Consider the following 23883-nt stretch of genomic DNA (forward strand, 5'->3'; position numbering starts at 1 on the left):
TTACTGGAAACTGGTCATAGAATTGCTGTCTAACCAACTTATGCCTTGTACACCCCCCTTGCGATGCCACTGTTCTGCTGCCTTTAAATACCATTTGCCTCTCCTAAAAAGTAATTTTCCATCTCTACACTTTGGTATTTTATATAAGAAAAATGTCCTGCTTGCTGCCTCTTTTGTACAATTAACAGCAAATTTTATCTTCAATACTAATGAGGGGTAACACATGCAAACCCAAGAAAAAGAGGCATAAAATGGCCTAATCAGTAGAATTTACCTGTGTCCTTATGTTTGACCTGTCAGTCACTCTTCTGTAATTTGTTCTCCTATAGATTATGTGGATTCAGATGTGTTTTATAGTACAATACGCCTATTCCTGTCTGGGTAAGTTTCACTTCATAAATTCCGTCTAGGGAAACTCAGAACATTAATGAATTTATTGGAGATAAATGTAGAAATTGGTTGTATCTACAAACCTGAAACAAATCTTGCCCAGTGTATGGTCTCTTTCTTTAAAAAAATTTTTTTGCTGCGGGGCATCTTAAATTAGCAGCAGAACACATTGTTCCACTTCAGCTCTTGTACATTTATGGACTCTAGGCCTGTTTATTCAGTGATAAACTAAGATAACAAAGGAATCCACACATTTTTGAAGGGGACAAACTATGCTTTTTTGTCTTGCAAAAATGTTATATTATATGTAATCTATAGACATAAAATGGAGTATTTGTATTTATTTTTTCCTATTTTGACCAATATTTAATAAAACATTTGTGGTTTTATTGTACATAAAAAATATACATTTTACTCTATAATTTCTCTATTGACACTAAAATTATGTTACTCGTACTAAGCATGGCAAAGTTATTTGCAATTGGAAAGAAAGGCATTAATGTTTTTTTATTGTTACACTTTATGCATCACTGTTTTTTTTTTTTTTTAAATATTAATGGTAAAAAAATAAAGGGAAAAATTGCTAAGGGAAAAAAATAATTAGAGTTGATTAGATTTAAATAGAAGTTAGTAAGGGGTTAAATAGTAATGCACTTTATTGAAAACAATCTTTGTTTACTTATAAGATTTCTTTAACTGATTTTGTATGCAGGTTAAAGCTCACAAGTGTGATTTACATATAAATTATAATTTGAATGACACTTGCAGACTTTCTGTGTCATTTTGCACAGGAGTTCCTGCATTTTGACAGTAATTCATTGCCATTTTGAGAGAGTAATTGCTGGTAATAGTGAGGTAGCGGGAAGAGGAGCACTAGGCAGGTGATATGTGCTTGAAATGTTATTTTGTTAGGCTGTATCTCCTATTTTTCAAATCATTAAATGTTACAACCGTTCCATCGTATAAATGGATAGATCGCCTGCATAGAGGAAGGTCAACAAGGTGGGAGATGCAATAGTCAAGGTGATGCATGTGGTATATGCTATAGTAGCCATGTGATTGCTATTTTCAGATCTTTTTAGATCTCATTGCTGAAAGCGTATTCATACCCAAGAACAAAAAATGTATAATATTGTTGGGGTTTACATACACTTAAAAATAGTGATCATAATGACAAATTATGATCATCTGAGATATATAGATATTTTAAATATGCTAGTAGATGAGCTCTTTTGTACTGGAAGAAGCGGACAGTTTTTTATCTTTCTTGATCGTTTCAAGAAAAATTAGTTATTGAGATCTATAATTAACGGTATCACCAACTCTTTCTTAGAACTTCTGGCTATCATCCAGCCCGAGCATTGAACCCTAAAAAAATGCATGCTACTGAGATCGGCTTCAGAGCAATTCTATAAATGGAATTTGTCCACTTCCTTGTGAATTGAGGGATATTCCAGATACAATTACTCATGGGCAAAACATTCCATGGGCAGATGGTGTCCTACAGAATCTCAATGCCGATATTTAGTTGTTTGCTGAAAAAAAAAACTGCACAAAAGAATGCATTCTAATTTTAGAAAAAAATAAAACGACCAAATATATCTCTTTCCCATATTTCAAATTCGTTTTTTACATTCCTGTCTTAAGAAATCATAGTTTATGAAAATCTGCTTAAAGTAGTTCCAAAGCCGTTGCTTTTTTACCTTAATGTATTCACATCATTAAGATAAAAAGTCCCAGTACTTTTACTACTACCCCAGTATCACTTTATTTTTAAGGGCTTCCCCAGTTTGAACTTAAAGTAAAGCACTGCTTCAGACCTTTGAGTTCATAGCTCCTGGTCTCAAGACCTCATTGTAGCTACACAAGTATATAGGGCCAGATTCACAGATGAAATTCGCTGGCGTATCTACTGATACTCCGGCGTATTTTCAAATTTGCCGCATCGTATCTTTAGTTTAAATCCTCAAACCAAGATACAATGGCTTCTGGCTTCGATCCGACAAGCATACGGCTTCGTACTCCTTCCGATCGTAGGTGTAATATTTCGGCGCCCGCTGGGTGGAGTTTGCGTAGTTTTCCGCGTTGGGTATGCTAATTAGCTGTTTACGGCGATCCACGAAGGTACGCGCGTTCGTCGCATTCTCTTACGTCGTCGCTAGTTGGCTTTTCTCGGCGTATAGTTATGGCTGCTATTTCTTGGCTTATATTTAGACTTGCCATGTTAAAGTATGGCCGTCGTTCCTGCGTCGAATTTAAATTTTTTTTTTTTTGCGTAAGTCGTCCGTAATTAGGAAAGGACTTAACGCACGTCGCCATTCAAAAAATTACATCGGTGCGACGTCATTTCGCGCAAAGCACGGCGGGAAATTTCAAAACGGAGCATGCGCAGTACGTTCGGCGCGGGAACGCGCCTAATTTAAATGATACACGCCCCATTCGAATTAGGCGGGCTTGCGCCGGACGGATTTACGCTACACCGCCGCAAGTTTACAGGCAAGTGCTTTGTGAATCAAGCACTTGCCCATAAAACTTGCGGCGGTGTAACGTAAATGCAATACGTTACACCGCCGGAATTCTATGTGAATCTGGCCCATAGTCTCTAGCAGGGGTTTAAAGTAGAAAACCCTTTAAGGAGATCATAGAATTTTAGATTTATTTCTGATACAGTTTGATGCACATGTGCCCATCTGAAGTTGTGTGTGGACTGTGCCCTGTGCCTCAATTTAAGTAGTACAAAAGTGCATCATAATCTTAAATGGTGCACTTGAATAGAATGAAACTGCATTGACCACCAAAGTCACATAGACCTGTAACCCTACAGTATCTCTGGGGATCATTGCAACATCGAGGTTCCGGACATTAAACATAAAACTTGCAGTCTTGTAATGCGATGGTTCCCAGAAATAGCTTACTTATTATTGCACTCCAATATTGCTTGCCTACCAGATACATACATATTCTTGATGATGTCTGCCCAACATCCTGTACCACTGACTGGCGGGGTAGACAAGAATAGCTTTGTACAATAAGGAATTTAAGAGCAGTTTTATAATAACGGAGTTTCCGTTGGTATATGACGACCATTTCCAAAATATGTACTATTGCAAAACCTTACAGTAACATTGTTGCCTCCTTTTTTTTTTCATCCAAGATTGTTAAGCTTGGAAAACAATACAATGAGATTGTGTATAATTTTGATTTCAAATGGCTATTTCATCTCTATTTGTAAAAAGCCCAACTAATTAAGGCAAACTTTTTTGATGCAGGAAGAAGAAAAATTTAAGCATGTGCCAATGTAGGCAAAACAATGGTGGCTCCATCATTGTGAATGTGGATCAACATACTGTTTTACCTGTTTAACCTTCCTCTTATGTTAGCTTTCTGTTACTATCCATGATGTTAACGGGTCGGTTTTGACCCGTGTCTTAAATCAGCCATAAAATACCCTCTGAACAATTATTTATCATCCATTTTTCTTCTTACCTCTTGGTTACCTTGTTAGGCTTCTTTATCCTTGAAAAGATGGGTTTTAATATTTTTGGTGTGACCCCTTTCTTTGGATAGCATTCCTCTCATTTTAAAATTTAAAAAATGGTAAAATAAACCTCAGCAACTCTGAAATGTATTGGTCCTATGTTTCTTTACTTTATTTAGAGAAGCAGACAAGCAGGCAAAGAGATAGGCCCTTCCCTAACTACAGCTCACAGGTTAGAGAGGTGATTGGCTGTCAGTGTTACTAAGCAGAGAGAGTGTTTATGATTTCAGTTTTGGCACTTATTAGTGTCCTATAATCCTATATTATAACTGGGTCAGAATTGACCCTAACACCATAAACGTCTTAATTTTCACCACAGTATTTTATAATTTAGTGAAAAGGATTCTTTTTCTATTACATTGTTTAAAGCGGGGGTTCACCCTATAAACAAGAATTTTTTTTTTTTTTTCTTCTAGCATAAAATCAGGCATTGTAGCGCGAGCTACAGTATGCCTGTCTCGAATTTTTTATCCCCGTACTCACTGTGTAATCGTACATAGACGATTCCGACTGCCCACGGGGAATGGGCGTTCCAATCCAGACAGAAGGTGATTGACGGCCGGCTCTGGCGCGTCACGCTTCTCCGGAAATAGCCGAAATAGGCTTGGCTCTTCACGGCGCCTGCGCATAGCCTGTGCGCAGGCGCCGTGAAGAGCCGAGACCTAATCCGGCTGTCTTCGGGGAGCGTGACGTGCCAGAGCCGGCCGTCAATCATCCTCCCTCTCCATAGGCACGCCCATTCCCCGCGGGAGTCGGAATCTATAATGTACCAGTACACTGTGAGTACGGGGATAAAAAATTCGAGACAGGCATACTGTAGCTCACGCTACAATGCCTGATTTTATGGTACAATGTTGACACTGAGGGTGAACTACCGCTTTAAATAGAGGTTCCTGACAAAGAAAAAAAATCTTGATGCAATAAACAAATTTATGTGATACTTATAGACATTCAAAACCTGAAAACGGGTCGGTTCTGATCCTAACACAAGAGGAAGGTTAATAACTCTTCTTGGGGTAACAAATAATGTGGAGTAAAATAATATGTATTGCTCAGTAATATTTCATAGCAGCATGAAGCTTGCAGTAGTCTGATCTAAAGTGTGGTCCACTACCAAAAGTACACTATCTTTGGCCCTTTGGGGTGTGAATGGGCTGCCCTAACTCAATGCATATTATGTGCAAACCAAGGTGTGTTAATGCACCACAGAGGACAAGAGAATGGTCCCTAAAGCTGTTTTTATCGGTCTGTGACATCAGTCACTGGCAAGATTCCTTCATTTTCAGGCTTCCAGGGGGAGAGATATGTAGAATGCTCTTGGTCACATGATTATGAATGTGGGGACAGTTGCACAACATTCCCTATGAGCCTTCAGTCATGCACACTTGCAGGAAGAAGGAGAGCCAGCAGGTGGAGATCTAAATTCCTTTTCCCATCACAAAGTTTTCTGCAAACCTATTCTAAATGAATGACTTGGTTTTTAAACTAGAGACAGCCAGGCAAATAGCATGTGCATGAGGTGAGACACAGTTTGCTTTTGGCCCCCCATTGCTGACCTTATTAAGATCCAGCCGCTATGAGACATGGGGGATCACTTTTCACCGTGGCCAACGCAGATTGACGTGGAAGCCTCCTTCTTTTGGTGTGGGTACGCCTTTAGCTCGTTTGGCTCAATAGGCACGTGTCTTGTTGAGCCCACATGCTCCGGTAAGCCTTCCCTAATCAGTGGTGGATATCTCCTTACTTCATGTGACCATCTCTGCCGGCACTGGGATTTAATTCTTCCTTCTTTGGATCACTATATGAACTTTTCCTTTTCATGTATTTTTCATTGCATGTTTTTACATTTTTTCTTTTTTGTCTGCACTTTGCACATATTAATGTTCTGGACATTTCAATTATTTAACTAAAAATTGCATCTAAGATCTGAAGACGTACGCCTGTCGGATCTAGCCGAGATGCCGTCGTATCTTGTTTTGAGGATTCAAAACAAAGATACAATGCGGGAATTTTGAAATTACGCCGGCGTATCAATAGATACGCCGGCGTCATTTCTTTGTGGATCTACCCCTAAATATATACACTAAAAAAAACACATTATATAACCCAATTTTTGGTAAAATATAAAAGACGATGTTACGCTGAGTTAATAGATGCCTAACATGTCATGCACGCTTGTGGAATAGTGACAAACTACAGTACCTAAAAATCTCCTTGGGCGACTTCTTACATTTTTTTAGAGGTTACCAGTTTAGTTGCAGTGGAGGTCTAGTACTAGGCTTATTGCTCGCACTATAACATTCATGGCGATTTTTCCATATGCAGGCGCGACCTACGTATGCGTTCGATTCTGCACGTTCGTGAGCACGAGGCGACGGGGCCACTTACATTTTTTTTTTATTATCATTATTTTTTTAACACTGTCCCTTTAATTTTTTTTGATCACTTTTATTTATATGGCAAGAAATGTAAACATCCCTTGTGATAGAAATGAAACATGACAGGTGCTCTTTATGGAGACATTTGGGGTCTATAAGAATCCAAATCTCTCCTCTAACCTGGAAAGCATGAGCTAAATACAAACAAACCAAAAACCAAAAAAATCACATTGATCACTGCTTTTCAGAAAAAAAAATTGGCAGCGTTTACACTTGCCAGAACTGGAAGTGACGCCTCTGGCCTCCCAAGACCATAGAGATGACTGGGGACCATCTGGTCTACGGCCGGTGTATTGTCACAGTTTGCTGCCTATCCTAGAATGCTCCGGAAGTCACGTGGTGGCCAACTGCGCATGCGCGATGCGTTCCAAATGCAAATGCGATGCGTTCCAATGCATTCACGACAGTGCACACCAGTGAAACCTCGGTCGGCATCCAGGCTCGTTCCTTAACATCCCAGTGGATTGGAGGATGTTAAAAAAAGAGCCAGGAGGCCGAGCGAGCGGAGCGAGCCGTCCGAGCGAAGCGAGGACGTGAGGCCGACTGGCCACTTTCCTGAATGCCGGGTTCGCTGGTGTGTACTGTCGAAAATCCATTGGAACGCATCGCACTTGCGTTTGGAACGCATCGCGAATGCGCAGTTGGCCGCCACGTGACTTCCGCAGCATTCTAGGATAGGCAGCAAACTGTGACACTGCACCGGCTTTATTTAACCCAGTGGACCAATCAGATCACATACCGGGCTTCCCGATCACATAGGGCAACCCCTCCTGCTGCCTGTAAAAGCAAGTCAGCAGCTAATCAGCCACCAATAGTTGTCATACAGACCAGACTTCAAGCATCTCTGCTTTTGTTCATCAAGAGGATACAATTTTTCTTTTTTTAGTTTAACCCACATAAGGTAACAAGGATACCGCATTTTTGGCAAGATAAACCTGCATTTTCTGTACTTACTGAAAATGTTCTTAACCAGAAAAAAAAAAAATGAATGCAGCCACCACAGCTGTTCTATGGTTTAGATACACTATAACGGGCACTTTAGTTGTGGCAGTATTCAGACGGTTTGTGTAGCATGCAGTTTTAGTTCCCAGACTCGATTTGTGCTGTCTGTAATTGGAGACTGATGTTTGGTTTTAGTTCTTCATTCCTTTTTATGATGCAATAATATATTTCCAGAATACTCAAAGCACAGCTTAAATCTCCATTATTTGTTTGTTCCCCGGTGCAAACATCTCAAGATAGATTTTATCTGTAACAGTCATGGCTACCGCCATCCCTCTATATCATGCTTGCTTTCCCAATTCTACAGGATACAATATGATACTGGAGGGATTATATACAGTATGTCAGAAAAGGATTGAGTGACTTATAGTTGTCTAGGCTAAAGGTCTTGACTGCATTTTTTATAATCTGACATCTTTGTTCCACATACTATTCCATTTTTTTATTTTATTTTTTTATTTTTGTTTTTTACTATTTATATATATCTTAAAACTTGCCAGCTACAGTCTTCGTGGGTCATTTCTATGCATGCCTGACATGCAGAGTAATAGTAAGCATGTCCAATTTGAGGGATTTTAGCATTCCCCTTGTCACCAACGACCCTGCTGTTGCCAAATGTCTCCCACTGACCCCTCTTTTTGGCACCACTTTTTTCATCTTGTCTTCTGCTTCCACTCTGAAGGTCACACTCTTGCCTTGACCTTACATTTCTCTCTATGTACTATTTTAGATTTATCTAACTATACATTTTAACTCTTCAATCATAGCCTACTAACATTTACCCTTCCTGCAAACTCCCATATCACTGACAAAATAGGAAACGCACAACTGCCTTTGCAGCGGCTTCACACTCCCCCTGTGCGGTCCCACTGTGCTTTGGGCAAAGCATAGCTAACTTATTCAGTTCTCGCGGGTTACCTGTGCTTTACCATGGACTTCTATGATGTCCCGCGGTTTTGGTGCAGTCTCAGGAAGCGCACCAAAGGTGCAGCATGTAGAAGTTTTGGTGTGCAAACTGAAACCACAGGACCTCAATAACGTTTATTGGAAAGTGCAGCTAATCTGCATGAAAACCACGGGTTTGCTTGGCTGTAGCAAAAGCACAGCACAGGAGTTTGAAAGGGGTCTTACGATATAACAAAGCATCTCGGCTCAAACCCTTTTCTTATTGTAACTGTTTGGCTCCAGCGGGTGGGAAATTTCTTCCTGATCCCCCCCAGAGGAAATCTGGATCCAGGGAACTTTACATATAAATGTTGGTATCCAGTTATATTACGTACTAATCCAGGCCTTTTTAAAATAATCCAGGCCTTTTTAAAATAATCTACTGAGCGGGCCAGAACCAGCTCTTGGGGAGTCTACTCCACATTTTCACAGCTCTTAAGAAGCTTTTCCCTATTTGGAGATTACATTTCTTTTCCTCCAGACGTAAAGAGTGCCCCCTTGTCCTCTGTGATGACCTTAAGGTAAATAACTCTACACAGAGTTCACTATATGGACCACGTATATATTTATACATCATACCCCACCTTAATCTCCTCTTCTCAGGAGAGAATACATTTAGTTCTTTGAATATTTCATCATAGCTGAGCTCATCCATTATCAGTTTGGTTGCCCTTCTCTGCACTTTCTCCAGTTCCCTGATATCCTTTTATGAATTGGTGCCCAAAACTGAACTGCATATTCCAGATGAGGTCTTACTAATATTAATTGGTGTGTGGATTGCCTTAACTCCTGAATGAAATATCTCATACCACTCCTATTTTACTTAAACCACTATATAATAAGATATAACATATATATGTGTGTATATACTGTTTCAATGGGATATCCCTGTGGATAGTCCTCTTCGTGACAACAATTTAATTTATATGTGTACCCAAACTTCAACACAATGCCATGCTCTTATGAAAATATGCTAACTCAAACCATGTAAACAATATACTTGTGAAAACAACTATGCAACAAATTATTATTAATAATTAAAGTACATGTGCCAGATATATTAAATATGAAATGGGTAAAAAGTGCAAATGCAACTATGTTCAACTCAATTTATTTAGTCTATAGATCAAAATAAAGTGCAAAGAGTGATAAACTCCTTTCAATGGTGACGTCCCTTGTCTGTGATAAAGTGCTTCTACTTCCACCGTTATAGTGAATGTACCACCACCTAGTGAAATGGTCACTCACCAGATATAAAAGAATGTGCGCCTTTGGTTCATTAATTTAGGATAACCACTCCATTTCAATGGATTCATCAGCAGCCTTTCCAAGCACTGTGTTAATATATTTTTCTCTATAGATTTTCATAAAACACATAGATAGCCATCATGGTGTAGTATGTAACTATTGTTTTATTAAAAAGTTAAAAAATACTATTGAACTCACATGCTGTAGTGCCTCTGAGCCGGCAGCAAGCTGATCCAGCCGTGTATATGGAGTGGGGGTTGTAAGTGTGTCTGCCCCTATACTTCCTCTAAGCGGCATGCGTCCCAAGCCTCGCTTTTGTTTGGCAGGAAGTGACGACACGTTTTCTCCCAGCAGCCTCTACGCGTTTCACATTTCCATATGCGTCATCAGGATTGTAGGGGCAAAATTATATCTCTCTTGGTAGTACATAGCACTTTTAGTACAACAAAGGATTTTGCTCGCTTTGGAAACTACAGCTTGGCATTGCATGCTATTAATAAGCTTATGCTCTACCAAAACCCCCAGATCCTTCTCCACCATTATTTTAATACAAATAAAAATAGTGGTGCTGCTCTAATTCCGCTTGCTGCTAGTTACTCAAATAGCTAATTTAAAGCTTAAAGTCCAACACTACAGATCTGTCTGTAATATCTTCCCTCCATGCCTCCTTGACAAGGACGTGGTTTGTGTTTGCCACTACCATGGGTTTGGGGTGAATCCTGCAAGTTTGAGATGTGTGGTCCTAGCAGATTTTCGTTCAGATTTGCCCATGAGAGTTTTTTAAAACCATAATTCTTTGTATGGCTTTTGAACTATGACCAACAGGCTTAGAAGGGCCAATAAGGGGGCTTTTGTTTAAGCCAACCCCTTTATTATAAAAGGAGGAGTACAGAGCATCCACGGTGTCTGTGAATTAGAAGCTACTGCAGGGAAAGCATAGGAATGGCTGACACACTGCACAGAGAGAAATTATTTGTTAGGAAACTTTCATTTATTTTGATTGCGAGCCCTTTTGGGCAATCAACCCCTGTGCTGTATTTTTTTCATTACTGGTGGCTTTTCTTCTTTGATCTTATTTTATGCTTGATTGGACCAGCTTGGTCACTAAAACCTGGAGGCTGTAACCACTCCGAAAACAAGTCAGACAGCTTTTTAGGCTTGCTTTATGACGAGGAGCAGTCTTCAAGTTTCTTGGGATATATTTCTGAGAATCTTTAGTGGTAAGTTAAAGTACATGCCATTAAAAAAAATCTCAGCAACAAGTCAATTTTCTTAGGCTGCTCAGGAAGGAAGGTCTAGGGAAATAATACTAGAGACCTTTTTTCGTTCTTTAATTGAGAGAATATTCATGTACTGTGTCTTTGTATTGTATGGTACCCAACTGCACTGTAGTGGATTTTTGCTGCACTGAAAAAAGTGGGTTGTAAGCTTCCATCTTTAGCGGACATTTATGATTCCCATTGTCTTGGCAGAGAAGATAAGGAGTGATTCATCTCATCCCGGTTATCACTTATTTGAGCTTCTGTCTTCTGGCAGATGTTACAGGAATATCAAAACCAGAACAAATAGGTACACAAAAAGCTTTTTACCACGGACAATAAAAGCAGTACAGTAAATGGTAATTAATTCAAGCTAAGCAGCATATGGTTAGGGATAATGTTTTTCTTCTATTTTACAGGATGTTGTTTTATTTTTTAGAGTGTTTTTATGAATATGTGCGTGAAGTTTGATTGTGTGGGAGTTTTCATTCTTTTTGGTTATTTCGTTATGGATTTTATTCAAAATGACAATAAATCTTATCTTAAATCTTAAAGCACAACCATTCTGTAGCACTGCGAAACAGGAACACATAGAAGCGAGAATTTGAAAACATTTATATACACCTTAGATTATTGACCTTAGTAGGTCTTCAGATCCAGAACCCCAAGTGCAGATATCCCCCTAATGAAGTCCCCAAGGGATGTAAGAAACTGTCAGTTGGTTTAACTCTACCAAAGCTTCAAATATCAGGTTTTAGTAGACAGAAATTTTGGACCATCTTGCAAAATTCTGGCCTGGAAGTCACTGGTGAATTTCAGACCCCAGTAATTCTTTACATCTTGGTTGCACCTTTGCATCCCCTAAAAGGTAATTTAAATGCTTTGAACATACCACAGTTTTAGGAGGCGAGAAGAATAATTAAAGTGGAACCACAATGCATCTGAGCAACACAAACCAAAAATGCTATTTAAATAATTTTTTAAAGCGGAGGTCCACACAAAAATTGAACCACTGCTGTCCGGATTCCTTCCAACATCCGGTGTCATATTTGACACCTTTCAGGGGGAGGGGGGAGCAGATACCTGTCTAAAACAGGTATTTGCACCCACTTCCGGGCATAGATAGCCGCATTATCTGCGGGTATCGACGCCACGTCCAGCGTCCCCCCACTGGACACACAGGTCCCAGAAGATAGCAGGGACCATTCAGAACGCGTAACGCGGCTCGCGCATGTGCAGTAGGGAACCAGGAAGTGAACCCGCAAGGCCTACCTTCCTGATTCCTTTACCGAAGATGGCGGTGGCAGCATCCGAGAGCCAATCGGTAGATCGGCTTCGGGTGCCAACATCGTGGGCACGCTGGTCCTTATTTTAAAAGTCAGCAGCTGCAGTAAAATCGTCAGACCTGTGCTTTAATATTCAAAGCATACTCACCCATCCATCCATGTCTCCACGCTTTATTTTGCTGAGAAACCACTTTGAAAAAGGCCCCTTAGCATTTTTAGCTTTCAATGTCCTGAAGACTCCTGGGATGTGTGACATAGTTTGCCTAGGCCTGGAAACCAAAAAGTAACTGAAGAAATGTAAGCAAAAATTTTAAATGTGACATTCTTTCCTATCTATTTACTAATGCTATTTACAAACAGCATAAGAATTAGGCTCTGTTCACATTTCACATCGATTTTGACCCTAATTGTCACCTGACGAATCAAGTTAAAATCACGCAAACAGAATGGCGTGATGCCTGAAGCCCAAAAGAAGTTCCGGAACTTCTACTTAACAGAACCTTAAAAATAGTCAACGTTGATAGAGGGAGTGAAGTTCCGCTTTCATTTTGGATGATGTCCCAATGCATGGTTAATACTGACTGATGTTATATAACCATATTTTCCCAGAGCACAACTCCCTTTAGCGATCAAATAAATCTGGAAGAACATTTCACATTTAAAGCCTTGCTCATTGTTGAATTATTTTCTGTCTTGTCCTAGATACAATTGTTAATATTAACAACTATCTGGAGAGTATCATACCGTCTGCCAAGTGACTTGCAGTGTCTTAATGTTTTAGTGCTCGGGTCATAAAAATCGAAATCCAAATGTTAGCTGTGGATTGCTCCATAATACCTGTAATCTCTATGAGGAACTATAGTATATTTTCAGTACGAACACATCTGAGTCATGATAACATTTACTTGAAATAAACCTTTCCTGAGAGACACATGTCTTGCATATTCCCTCCTGTAGATGGTAGTTATCTGGCTTTTTCACTTACCCTCTTGGTTCATTAAAACAGTAGCAGGGGCGGACTGACAACTCATGGGGCCCCCGGGCAATAGAAGATTATGGGGCCCCCGGGCTTACAGATGGCCACCACACCAGGAGGCAGTGCAGAATCGGGGCAGCTAAAATCTCGGGATTTTCACATCAAAAGCATGTTGGTTTCGGACATATCAGGGACAGATGTAAAAAAAACATAGATTTTTACATACTGTCCCTGGTTTTACTGAGCCTGGCAACCCTGATGGGGCCCCCTAGTGGCATGGGGCCCTCGGGCAGTGCCCGAGTGACTCAATGGTCAGTCCGCCCCTGAGCAGTAGTAAAGTCTTTCTTATTTAAAAAAATGTGTCCCCTGGCAGCTTTAAGCCATGTTGTACTAGTATGCACTGCATACTAATGCATTATGACAGCATACCTCCCAACTTTTGAACTTTAGAATGAGAGACACTTGAGAGAGGAAGTGTCCCTAGGCACGCCGCTGCAAAAATGGGTATGGCCAAATGATTACGAGCGGGAGGGGTTTTGGGGCGTGGTTAAACAAAATCTGGGCTTTGATTGCTGTGCCACAAGCAAGAGTCGCACAGACACAATCCCCAGTACAATCATTTAAAAAATAGAATTAAAATCTCCATTACAAGTGGTTTTGCACACACTGTGAAAGAGTGTGTTACACAAAGTTTGGAAGTATTCAGGAGTGTGTTTCATACAGAGTGCGAGGAACAGGAATGCAGACTCGAGTCCTCTTTCGGGCTTGGCGATACCGCCCTTGCTTGGTTCCGTGATTTTTTAACAGCTCGCACCCACCAAGTTAAGATGGGCTCTTTTCTATCCCCGATTACCACAGTGGAGAATGGGGTCCCTCAGGGATGAGCCCTGTCCCCCATTCTCTTCAACATTTATCTTAGGCCTTTACCCAACATTATTGCTAAACATGGTCTCTGGTTCCATTTGTACACGGACGACGTCCAGTTGGTAGCCGATGATCTAACTTACCCTGACATGCCCTTAAGATTGGCCAATTGTCTGCGCGACATTTACCACTGGATGACCATCAACAAACTGTGCCTCAATGGTAACAAAACAGAGGTCATGATAGTTGGAAAAGGCAAGACCGACTTTCTTCAAAATTGGCCCACTGAGTTGGGCTTGACACCAAATCCGAAAGATAAGGTGACGGTCCTGGGGGTTATCCTTGACGAAAAACTAAGTATGATTCCCCAGGTTAGACAATCGGTTTCGAGAGCCTCCCATTTTCTACGACTTATCCGCAAGGCAAAACATCTCCTGACCCAAGACCAGAGGAAAGACTTAGTCCAGGCACTAATTATTTCTCGCCTTGACTTTTCAAATGGAGTCCTACTAGGCATTCCAATGAAATGGTCTAAGAAACTGCAGCTGGTGCAGAATCAAGCAGCCAGGCTTATCTACAATCTCCAAAAGCAAGACCATATCAGCCCTGTGCTCAAAGAACTTCACTGGCTCCCTGTTACAAAACGGGATGATTTTAAAATCTTCTGTCTGATCTACAGGGGCTACCACTAGCTGGGCCCACAGTTCCTATCAGATCTGACGCTACACTATATACCTAGACGCTATCTTCGCTCAGCCGACAAAGCTCTACTCATTGGCAATACTGACAGGCTAATTTCTATAGGAGGAAAACGGATTGGCTCCGCAGGGGCGACTCTCTGGAACCAAATCCCGCTTAACATTCGCATCTCCCGAAGCCTATATGCATTCAGGAAGAAGCTGAAGACCTGGCTATTCTGCCAAGCATTTCAATCCTAGGCCAATTTTTCTTCGCTGATTTCTTTTTTTTTTTTTTTTTCTCCCTTCTCTTTTATTTATGCTCCCCTCGCCAGAACATCCGGGCTACTTTGTCACAAAGCGCTTTGGCACCACCGACCGGTGGTATATGCGCGCTTCCCAAATAAATAGTAATAAATAAATAAATAAATGCGTTATGTACCGAGGGCGAGGTTCAGAAATGCATTAGGTACAGAGTGCGAGGTTCAGGAATGCGTTACATACATAGTGCAATGTTCAGGAATGCGCTGCGTACAGAATGCGAGGTTCAGGAGATCGTTACGTACAGAGATCGAAGTTCAGGAATGCGTTATGTACAGAGTGCGAGGTTCAGTAATGCGTAACATACAGAGTGCGTTAGGTACAGAGTGCGAGGTTGAGGAGTACGTAACGTACATAGTGCAAGATTCAGGAATGCGTTGCATACAGAATGCAAGGTTCAGGAGATCGTTACTTACAGAGATCAAAGTTCAGGAATGCGTTATGTACAGAGTGTGTTACGTACAGAGTGCGAGGTTCAGGAATGCATTCCGTACAGAGTGTGAAGTTCAGGAGTGCTTTCTTACTGTGTGGGGGATGGTTTAACTGAAGGAAGACAGCGATCCGTGTTTCTGCTTAGCAGAAACACAAGATCTCTGTCTTCCTTACTAGCAGAATGGCGATTTGCCTTGTATACATAGTCATCGTTTAGCTTCACACATCTTTCAGCTTCTCTCAGAAAGATTGCTGGCACCGCCGGACCTGCTGATTGCCTTCCGCTGTGTCCAATCACAGTGGGAGCGGGGCCCCGGCGATGTACGCCCCAGAACCAAAGAATATATTCATGTGTAGGTACATGATTTTGCTTTAAAGGGCCGCCCTGCTGCAGTATATGTATGTGGTGCGGTCCTTAAGAGGTTAAAGAAATAAAACACAGAACAAAAAGCAATACAGGTAAGGCAATTTCAAGACATCCTCCAAAATACAAAATGAGCAATTGCAAACACAGTATGTATAGCACCTATAGAGGAAGCACATGACAAATAGCGAGAAAGAAAATACAGCTCAACTTAGCTGTGATTTTTCTAATGACTGACTTTACTACCACTTTAACCACTTCAATACAGGGCATTTTCACTTCCTGCCCAGACCAATTTTTAGTTTTCAGCGCTGTCGCACTTTGAATGACAATTGCGCGTTTGTGCAACGTTTCTCCCAAACAAAATTGACGTCCTTTTTTCCCCACAAATAGAGCTTTCTTTTGGTGGTATTTGATGACCTCTGCGGTTTTTATTTTTTGCGCTATAAACAAAATTAGAGCGACAATTTTGAAAAAAACACTATCTTTTACTTTTTGATTTAATAAATATCGATTTTAAAAAATATATATATAATATATTTTTTTCTCAGTTTAGGCCCATAAGTATTTTTCTACATATTGTTGGTAAAAAAAAACAAAAAAACGCAATAAGCGTATTTGATCGGTTTGCGCAAAAAGTTTTAGCATCTACAAAATAGGGAATAGAATTATGGCTTTTTTTTTTTTTTTTTACTAGTAATGGCGTCGATCTGCGATTTTTTTAATTGTGACTGTGACATTGTGGCGGCATATCAGACACTTTTGACACATTCTTGGGACCATTCACATTTATACAGCGATTAGTGCTATAAAACTGCACTAATTACTGTGTAAATGTGACTGGCAGGGAAGGAGTTAACACTAGGGGGCACTGAAAGGGTTAAATATGTTCCCTGGAAGTGATTCTAACTGTAAGAGGAGGGGGACTCACAAGGGGAGGAGACCGATGTGTGTTCATCTGTACTGGCAACACACATCGGTCTCCTCACCTCTGAGAGGACATGTATCTGTGTGTTTACACACACATGTCCATGGTCCTGCTGTGATTGTGGGCAATTGCGGGTGCCTGGCAGACATTGCGGCCGCCTGGCACGCACACTGTGTCCCGAGCAATGCGGCAGGCGCGCGCGCCCCCCTAGACGGCCGGAAATGCCCGGATGTTATATGACGTCCGCCCGGAGGGACAAGAGGTTCCTGCAGATGTCATATTAGTATACGCCGGGCAGGAATGGGTTAACCACTTCAACCCCACACCATTTGGCTGCCAATGAGAGGGAGCGGACAATCAGGCCCCATACACACCATAGAATCTATCCGCAGATAAATCCCATCAAATGGGTTTCTGCGGATAGATTCTATGGTGTGTACACTCCGTCGGATATTTATCCGCGGATAAATCTCCCCTGGGATGGATTTCCAGCAGATGGATATTTGCTGACATGCTCAACAAATCCATCTGCTGGAATCCATTCCAACGGATGGATCCGCTCGTCTGTACAGACTTACCGGATCCATCCGTCCAAAGGGATTCCCCGCACGCGTCGTAATGATTTGACGCATGCGTGGAATTCCTTTTATGACAGCGTCGCGCCCGTCGCCGCGTCATAATAGCGGCGACGGCGCGACACGTCATCAGCAGAGGATTTCAGCGCGGATTTCAATGCGATGGTGTGTACACGCCATCGCATAGAAATCTTCTGAAATCCTCGAGAGGATTTATCTGCGGATACGGTCCGCTGGACCGTATCTGCGGATAAATCCTCTCGTGTGTATGGGGCCTCAGTGTTGTGTCACTAGGCAGAACAGGGAGATGCCTTGTTTACAAAGTCATCCCCCCGTTCTGCCATTCCGTGACCCGATCAAGGGACACCGGTGGACATGGAGACCGCGGTGGGGGTGCAGGCGCCCTGCTAGGCGGCAGGTTCAAAGCATTGTATATATACGTTGCTTTGCCTGCCCGTGCCTCTCTGCCAACGTAAATTTGCGCGAGGCAGTCGGCAAGCGGTTAATGCTTACACCACTACCCTGAACAGGTATGCAAGTTAGTAAAGTTGGAGCAAAGTCAGTCAGGTGTCCTTATTTACATACTTATTTCAGGTAACTCCTGGGGGAATCCTGAGTACCAGAGCATGGCACATTCTTAAAATAGATATCTAAGACCCCTTTCACACTGAAGGCGCTTTTCAGGCGTTTGAGCACAAAAAATAGCCCCTGTAAAGCGCCTGAAAAGTGATGGTTGTATGCCGCCCATAGCAGCCATGCTGCCATAGGCCATGGTATATGCTGGCTGTGCAGAAGTTCATCCTCAGTTGATAGGATAGGATTGTAGGAAATTCGATTTGAACCTCTATACAGACATTCGGAGAAAGTAGCGAGCCAAACGCATAAGCAGGAAATACGATTTCTATGGAGGTCTGTGCACAAATGGGGCACAGAATACTTGGTAGGCATATTTCGGGAAGCAAGATCTAAATATTTTAAGTTTTAAATAATTACAACATCTGCAGATTGAAATGGGCATTTTAAACTCCAACTTCACTTTTCCGGGGCTCCCAGCATTAAGGCTTCTAATCCAATTATTGTGTACTTCTCTCAAAGCTGGAAGACACCTACCTGGATAATGTAAATGAACTCTATTACATGCAGTTAGACCGCAAAGGTGTCCTTCGAGGTGCAGCACCTATTCTTCATCCAGGCTGCACCTAACCTAAAGACACTCTTCTCAACTAGCTATTCAGTTATTTATCTCCTTTGTTCTTCTCTTGAGCTTTAAGACTTTGTTTTCCATGATATTTTTAACTTCCTCCTCCCTTTCTCAAGCCCCCCCGGAAAATCCAATTAATTTTGGAAACATCCTAAATATTCCCCTGGGGCCCTACAAACATGTAACCCTTAAACCTCAGAACTCAGTGCGCTATGTTTGTGCAGGAGGCCACTGTCTAAATAGGGCAAGAGGAACAAATTGACATCTGCATACATTTATTTGCGTCAGGATGTCCTGCGCTGAATTATTTTTGTAGATTGGTGTATAGGCTCGGCTGGTAAAAATCAGCACATTGTATGGTTTGCCAGATTAGTCCTAGGTTCCACTGATGTTAATATCAAGTGCTTATGTTTTCAGGACACCTTTGCCTTAAAGTGGAGGTTCACCCTATAAAAAATTTCTAACACTACATCCAGCCCAGTCCTACATACAAAATGACACTGACCTTTTTTTTTTCTTTGCCGTAGATATCGTTTAGCCGTGGAATTCACCGCGGCTTCCAGGTAGGGAATCCCGCGGGAGTGGGTGTTCCTATTGTCATGCCAATTGATTGACATGCTCACGACTTCCCGAAGGAATCGGGGTCGGCTCTATTCGGCGCCGGTGCGCAGGCGCCGAATAGAGCCGAGCCGACCCGAGCTTCCTTCGGGAAGTCATGACACGCTGTGTTCGCCGTCGTTTAGCATGTCAATCAATTGGCATAACAATAGGAACGCCCACTCCCACCAAATCTGCGCTGTGTTTCTTAGGCGTAAGTGGAAGTGGGCGTGAGCCATGCTAATGAGGCGTGACCCCATGCAAATGATGGGCCGAGCGCCATAAAGCTACGAATAACGAATGGCGCATGCGCCGTCCCGTGGACGCATCCAGTGAGCATGCTCAGAATCATGTTGGAACTACTCCCTAAGATACGCCTGATCACTGCCTACGACGTGAACGTAACCTACGCCTAGTCATATTCACGTACAACGTAAACGACAAAAGATACGACGGCTTGTGTTCCCTGGTCCATACCTTTACATGGGAATGCGCCTCATATATGGGGAATAACTTTACGCCGGACTAACGACTTATGCAAACTGCGTATATTATGCGCCGGGCGCAAGTACGTTCGTGAATCGGCGTGTCTCCCTCATTTGCATATGTGCATAGAAAATCAATGGGAGCGGCAAATGCGCCCAGCGTAAATATGCGCCCACGATACGACGGCGTAGGCAAGTTACGTCGGTCGTAGGAAGCCTATTTTTAGGCGTATCTTAGTATGTGCGTCAGCGCATAGATACGACGGCACACATTTGTACTTACGTCGGCGTATCTTGAGATACGTCGGCGCAAGTGCTTTGTGAATCCGGGCCAATGCCTTTATTTTATTTGTAAATAACTTTGTACAAGAATTGTAATTTTAGCATCATTTTAAAATGGGAAGAATTATAGAATAAAATATTTACTTTTTATTTTCATTTACAATTTTTATTTATTGTAACAATCACTGATTGGATTAGAAATAAGCGCATTTGTATTAAGTAATGGGCCTGAATAAAAAGGCCCATAGCAGAAATGTAAAAACTGTTTTGGTCTACAAGGAGTATTCATGTACGAGGTAGTGGTTAATAAGCTTGTCTTGGGATCGCCCCATTCTGTATACACCCCTGATTTTCAGTGATTAATTATTCACATCTATAACCCTTCAACACAGAAACCTCTTGGAAACAGATAGGTTGTACATCATAGAATTGACCCACCGAGAGGCACTCTGAAAGCCTTGCTCAGCCTTACAAAGGGTCATGGGAAAATAAAATTTAGTGGGCTTTCTGGGCTTTGCTAAATGGCAATGTTATTCTTCATTAAATCATCCCGCTTGTTGCTTAGAGTTGCTTTTCCTCCAGCAATTATGCTTCTCTATGGAAACTAGAACAATCCCTGAATGTACAAGTTAATGTAGGAGTTCATGTATTCCTGAATAAAATAGGTATTCATTTGTTTGTGTGTTTTTTTTATAGCTGGAAGGATAACCCCAACATGTCAGAAGGTCTGATCTACGAAGGCGTGTCAGATAAGCCTCTTCACCTCTCAGGGGGCAGTGCAGCACAGAGTACAACCTATCATGCTTTTGATGAACTACTGGGAATTCAACATAGGCCTGAAAGCTGTAAGTCTGAGCGTTTTACCATTGGTCTCAATGCTGGTCTGATTGCAATAGAAAATGTATACAAGAGAACACATTTTTTATTGAAACCTTCTTAGAGATTTTTTTTCTACATTTACATTATATTACATATTAAATTATATTATATTACATTATACAAATTACACGCCTTTCCATAAGAATTCTCCGCCAAAATCATATAGAATGTATAGTATAGAAATATTCCCATCATGGCAATTGAGTTAAAGAATACATTGGCTCATTTAATATACACTATATTGTGCAAAAAATTGGGACGCCTGTCTATACAGGCACATGAACTTTAAAGGGGTGTTCCAGACTTTTTTTAAGTTTATTAAAAGTCAGCAGCTACAAAATTGTAGCTGCTGGCTTTTAATAAACAGACACTTACCTGCTCCACGGTTCCAGAGACGCGCCGGCCGGGGCTCCGCTCCTCGCCCCCCCCTCGCCGGCCGCCGTCTTCATTCCTAGTGTGGGCACCCGGCAGTGACAGCTTTCGGCTTCACGGCCGGGCACCCACTGCGCATGCGCGAGCGGCACTGCGCATGCGCGAGCGGCGCCATCCGATTGGACAGGCGCTCGCCTACAGGGAGGGGCTGCAATAAGGCGATTAAGCTAATCGCCTTACCAGCCCCTCGGCGGAAGGAGGAAGTGGGACAGGAAGTCCCACTCCTCCTGACCCCCCCCACTACCCCCCCCCAAAAAATTACATGCCAAATGTGGCATGTAAGGGGGGAAGGAGTGGATTAAGCGGAAGTTCCATTTTTAGGTGGAACTCCGCTTTAATGGTATTCCAGTCTTAGTCCGTAGGGTGCAATACTGAGTTGTCCCACCCTTTTCAGCTCCACAAGGTTTAGGAGTGTGTCTATTGGAATGCTTGACCATTCTTCCAGAAGGGCATTTGTGAGGTCAGGCACTGATGTGGACAAGAAGGCCTGGCTCACAGTCTCTGCTCTAATTCAATCCAAAGGTGTTCTATCGGGTTGAGGTCAGGACTATGTGCAGGCCTGTCAAGTTTCTCCACCCCAAACTCGCTCATCCATGTCTTTATGGACCTTGCTTTTTACACTGGTGGGCAGTCATGTTGGAACAGGAAGGGGCCATCCCCAAACTGTTCCCACAAAGAAATTGTCCAAAATGTCTTAGTATGCTTATGCCTTTGGGGGTATTTGAGATGTACACTCTGTAGTGTATTAGTCTTTTTGTCATTTTACCTTTTACTTAGTACATTTTTTTTTGCATACAGTGTTCTTTGCACATGGCATTAAACAACTAACGTATCCCTGGGCTAGCTGTCATTGAGCTTTTAGGATTGAGCTAGCAGCATGCCCAACTACTAGTGGACAGCACTTGTAATTCCTTCCCCCAACCATATTTTTTTTTACACGCCCTTTTTTCCAGACACTTCATGAAACACATGTACTGTAGAGAAATTGCGTTTAGTACTGTTGGCAATATAAACAGTTAATTCTTGGTGCATTTTTCCTTTCTATCCTTTTTATATGTATTTAGCTTTTCCCTTTTTAGGATCTCAACTTAAAGTAAAGTACTATATAAAAGTACTTTCTGGGCTGAGAAGGGAAAGCCTGGCCATGAAATTGTAACAGCAAAAATAAAAAAAATGTCCAATGATCAATTGTGCAATAAGATGGCTACAATTACTCTACAATCTGTCTGTTAGGGTAGGAAAATATTCCAGGGTGTTTGGCCAACTTTTAATTGAAGTTCTGTTTTAAACGTTCTTTCTTTATCTTTCTTCTATAGCGGACTTTCTCTTGAAGATGCGCCATTACATGCCACCAGCTCATATGGGCTTCATTAAATGGGTTCAAGAGGCGCCTAAGCTTCCTGACTATGTACTGAAGTGTGAGGACCCTGCTCTCCTCTCCATTTTCAATCAGTGCATCTCTGCGCTTACTGAGCTCCGCTCCTTCCATATCCGCATTGTCTCTAAATATGTGACCACCGCTGGAATCCGGGCTAGGATGAAGAAAAACCAAGGAGTAAATCAGGATCAACAGGAAAGGGGCACTGGTGGATCCCATGTTATGACCTTCCTGAAAAGTGTCCGAGACACCTGCCAAGAGGGAACACTGAGGCAAAGTATTCCTGGAGATCACTGATATCCTGATATAATCTCCACCAGTGACTTATACAAATGAAAATTATTTTTATAATCTAGGGGATTGCTAGGATACCTGTCAGCTTTTTAATGCTTTGCTTTGCTTGATTTGCCACATGCATGAATGATAAACTGAGACACATGAATGCTAAACAAAGGACGAGAGTCGAGTTAATGTATTGGACTTCATCTGATATGTTTTCCTGCTTAAATATTGTGAATTCATTAATCGTGTATTCCCTGCACCTATATTCGGGATAACAAGTCTATGATGTAGCATCCAATTTCATTTAAGAGCCTGAGAAAAGGGAGTGAGTTATGATGTGGCCACATTAATTTTCTTTTATTATTTTATTCGTCTTTAGAAGGGCAGTCTTAATCCTAAAGATTCTTCACTTGAATTTTTTTTATCTATTTATTATGGAGCTTTTTTCTACAATCAACATACCGTAATCAGCCGTGGTGTTCCGCACTTTTGACCTTCTTGGTAGGACCTTTTCCTTCCCTTTATGCATTGTTTTTTGTTCACGTGGACTGCACCATATTGAGGCTCATATGGTGATTGGTTGAAAAAACTATTTTAGTGGAATTCATAGTATTTTAGCTCAGCAGTTGATCCAGGCTATATGATATATTTTAATCCTAAAGTTTAGTGATGGTTGGTATTGTTTTTTTTTTTCTTTCTCACTTACTTGTTTTGTAATTAAGGGAGTTCAACTCTGCTTTACTATATATGATTATGGAATTGGTTTTGATATATCTTAGAGATATTTTAGATATTAGGATCTTTGAATGCTATGTATACTGTGTGTTACAAGTATGTAATTGTATTTGTATATTGTGTATTTGTAAAAATGCTAATAAATATTTATAGAAAAAAAGGACAGTCTTGGGAATATGTTTGTTTATTTTTTTGCATATATTCTGAACAGAGAATGCATTAATGTAAAAAGCCTTCAGGGTATACAATTAAATTTCGAACAAAAAAATTCTCAGAACATTCTAGTGTTATTCAAAAGTAGTCAAGACGACCTTTGGTTTGAAAATTTGATTTTGGAATGAATGGCCTTTACCAAATGAAACCCACATA

At 41.4% G+C, this 23883-nt stretch overlaps 1 protein-coding gene across 2 annotated transcripts in view; it reads left to right on the top strand.

Annotated features, from left to right (window-relative positions):
* IDO2 (indoleamine 2,3-dioxygenase 2) overlaps nucleotides 1-23641 on the top strand; it is a 73913-nt gene extending 50272 nt beyond the window's left edge. The window contains exons 8-10 of one of the 2 annotated variants that reach the window (XM_040346074.1): nucleotides 330-381; nucleotides 20505-20653; nucleotides 22436-23641. In XM_040346074.1, coding sequence (XP_040202008.1) covers nucleotides 330-381; nucleotides 20505-20653; nucleotides 22436-22794 — 560 coding nt within the window. In that variant the 3' untranslated portion in view covers nucleotides 22795-23641. The remainder of the gene's footprint in view (nucleotides 1-329; nucleotides 382-20504; nucleotides 20654-22435) is intronic. The other variant, XM_040346073.1, reaches the window with a different exon arrangement.
* The last annotated feature ends 242 nt before the right edge of the window (nucleotides 23642-23883 follow it).

This window comes from Rana temporaria, chromosome 3 (assembly GCF_905171775.1).
Source record: "Rana temporaria chromosome 3, aRanTem1.1, whole genome shotgun sequence".
NCBI classification, from domain to species: Eukaryota; Metazoa; Chordata; class Amphibia; order Anura; family Ranidae; genus Rana; species Rana temporaria.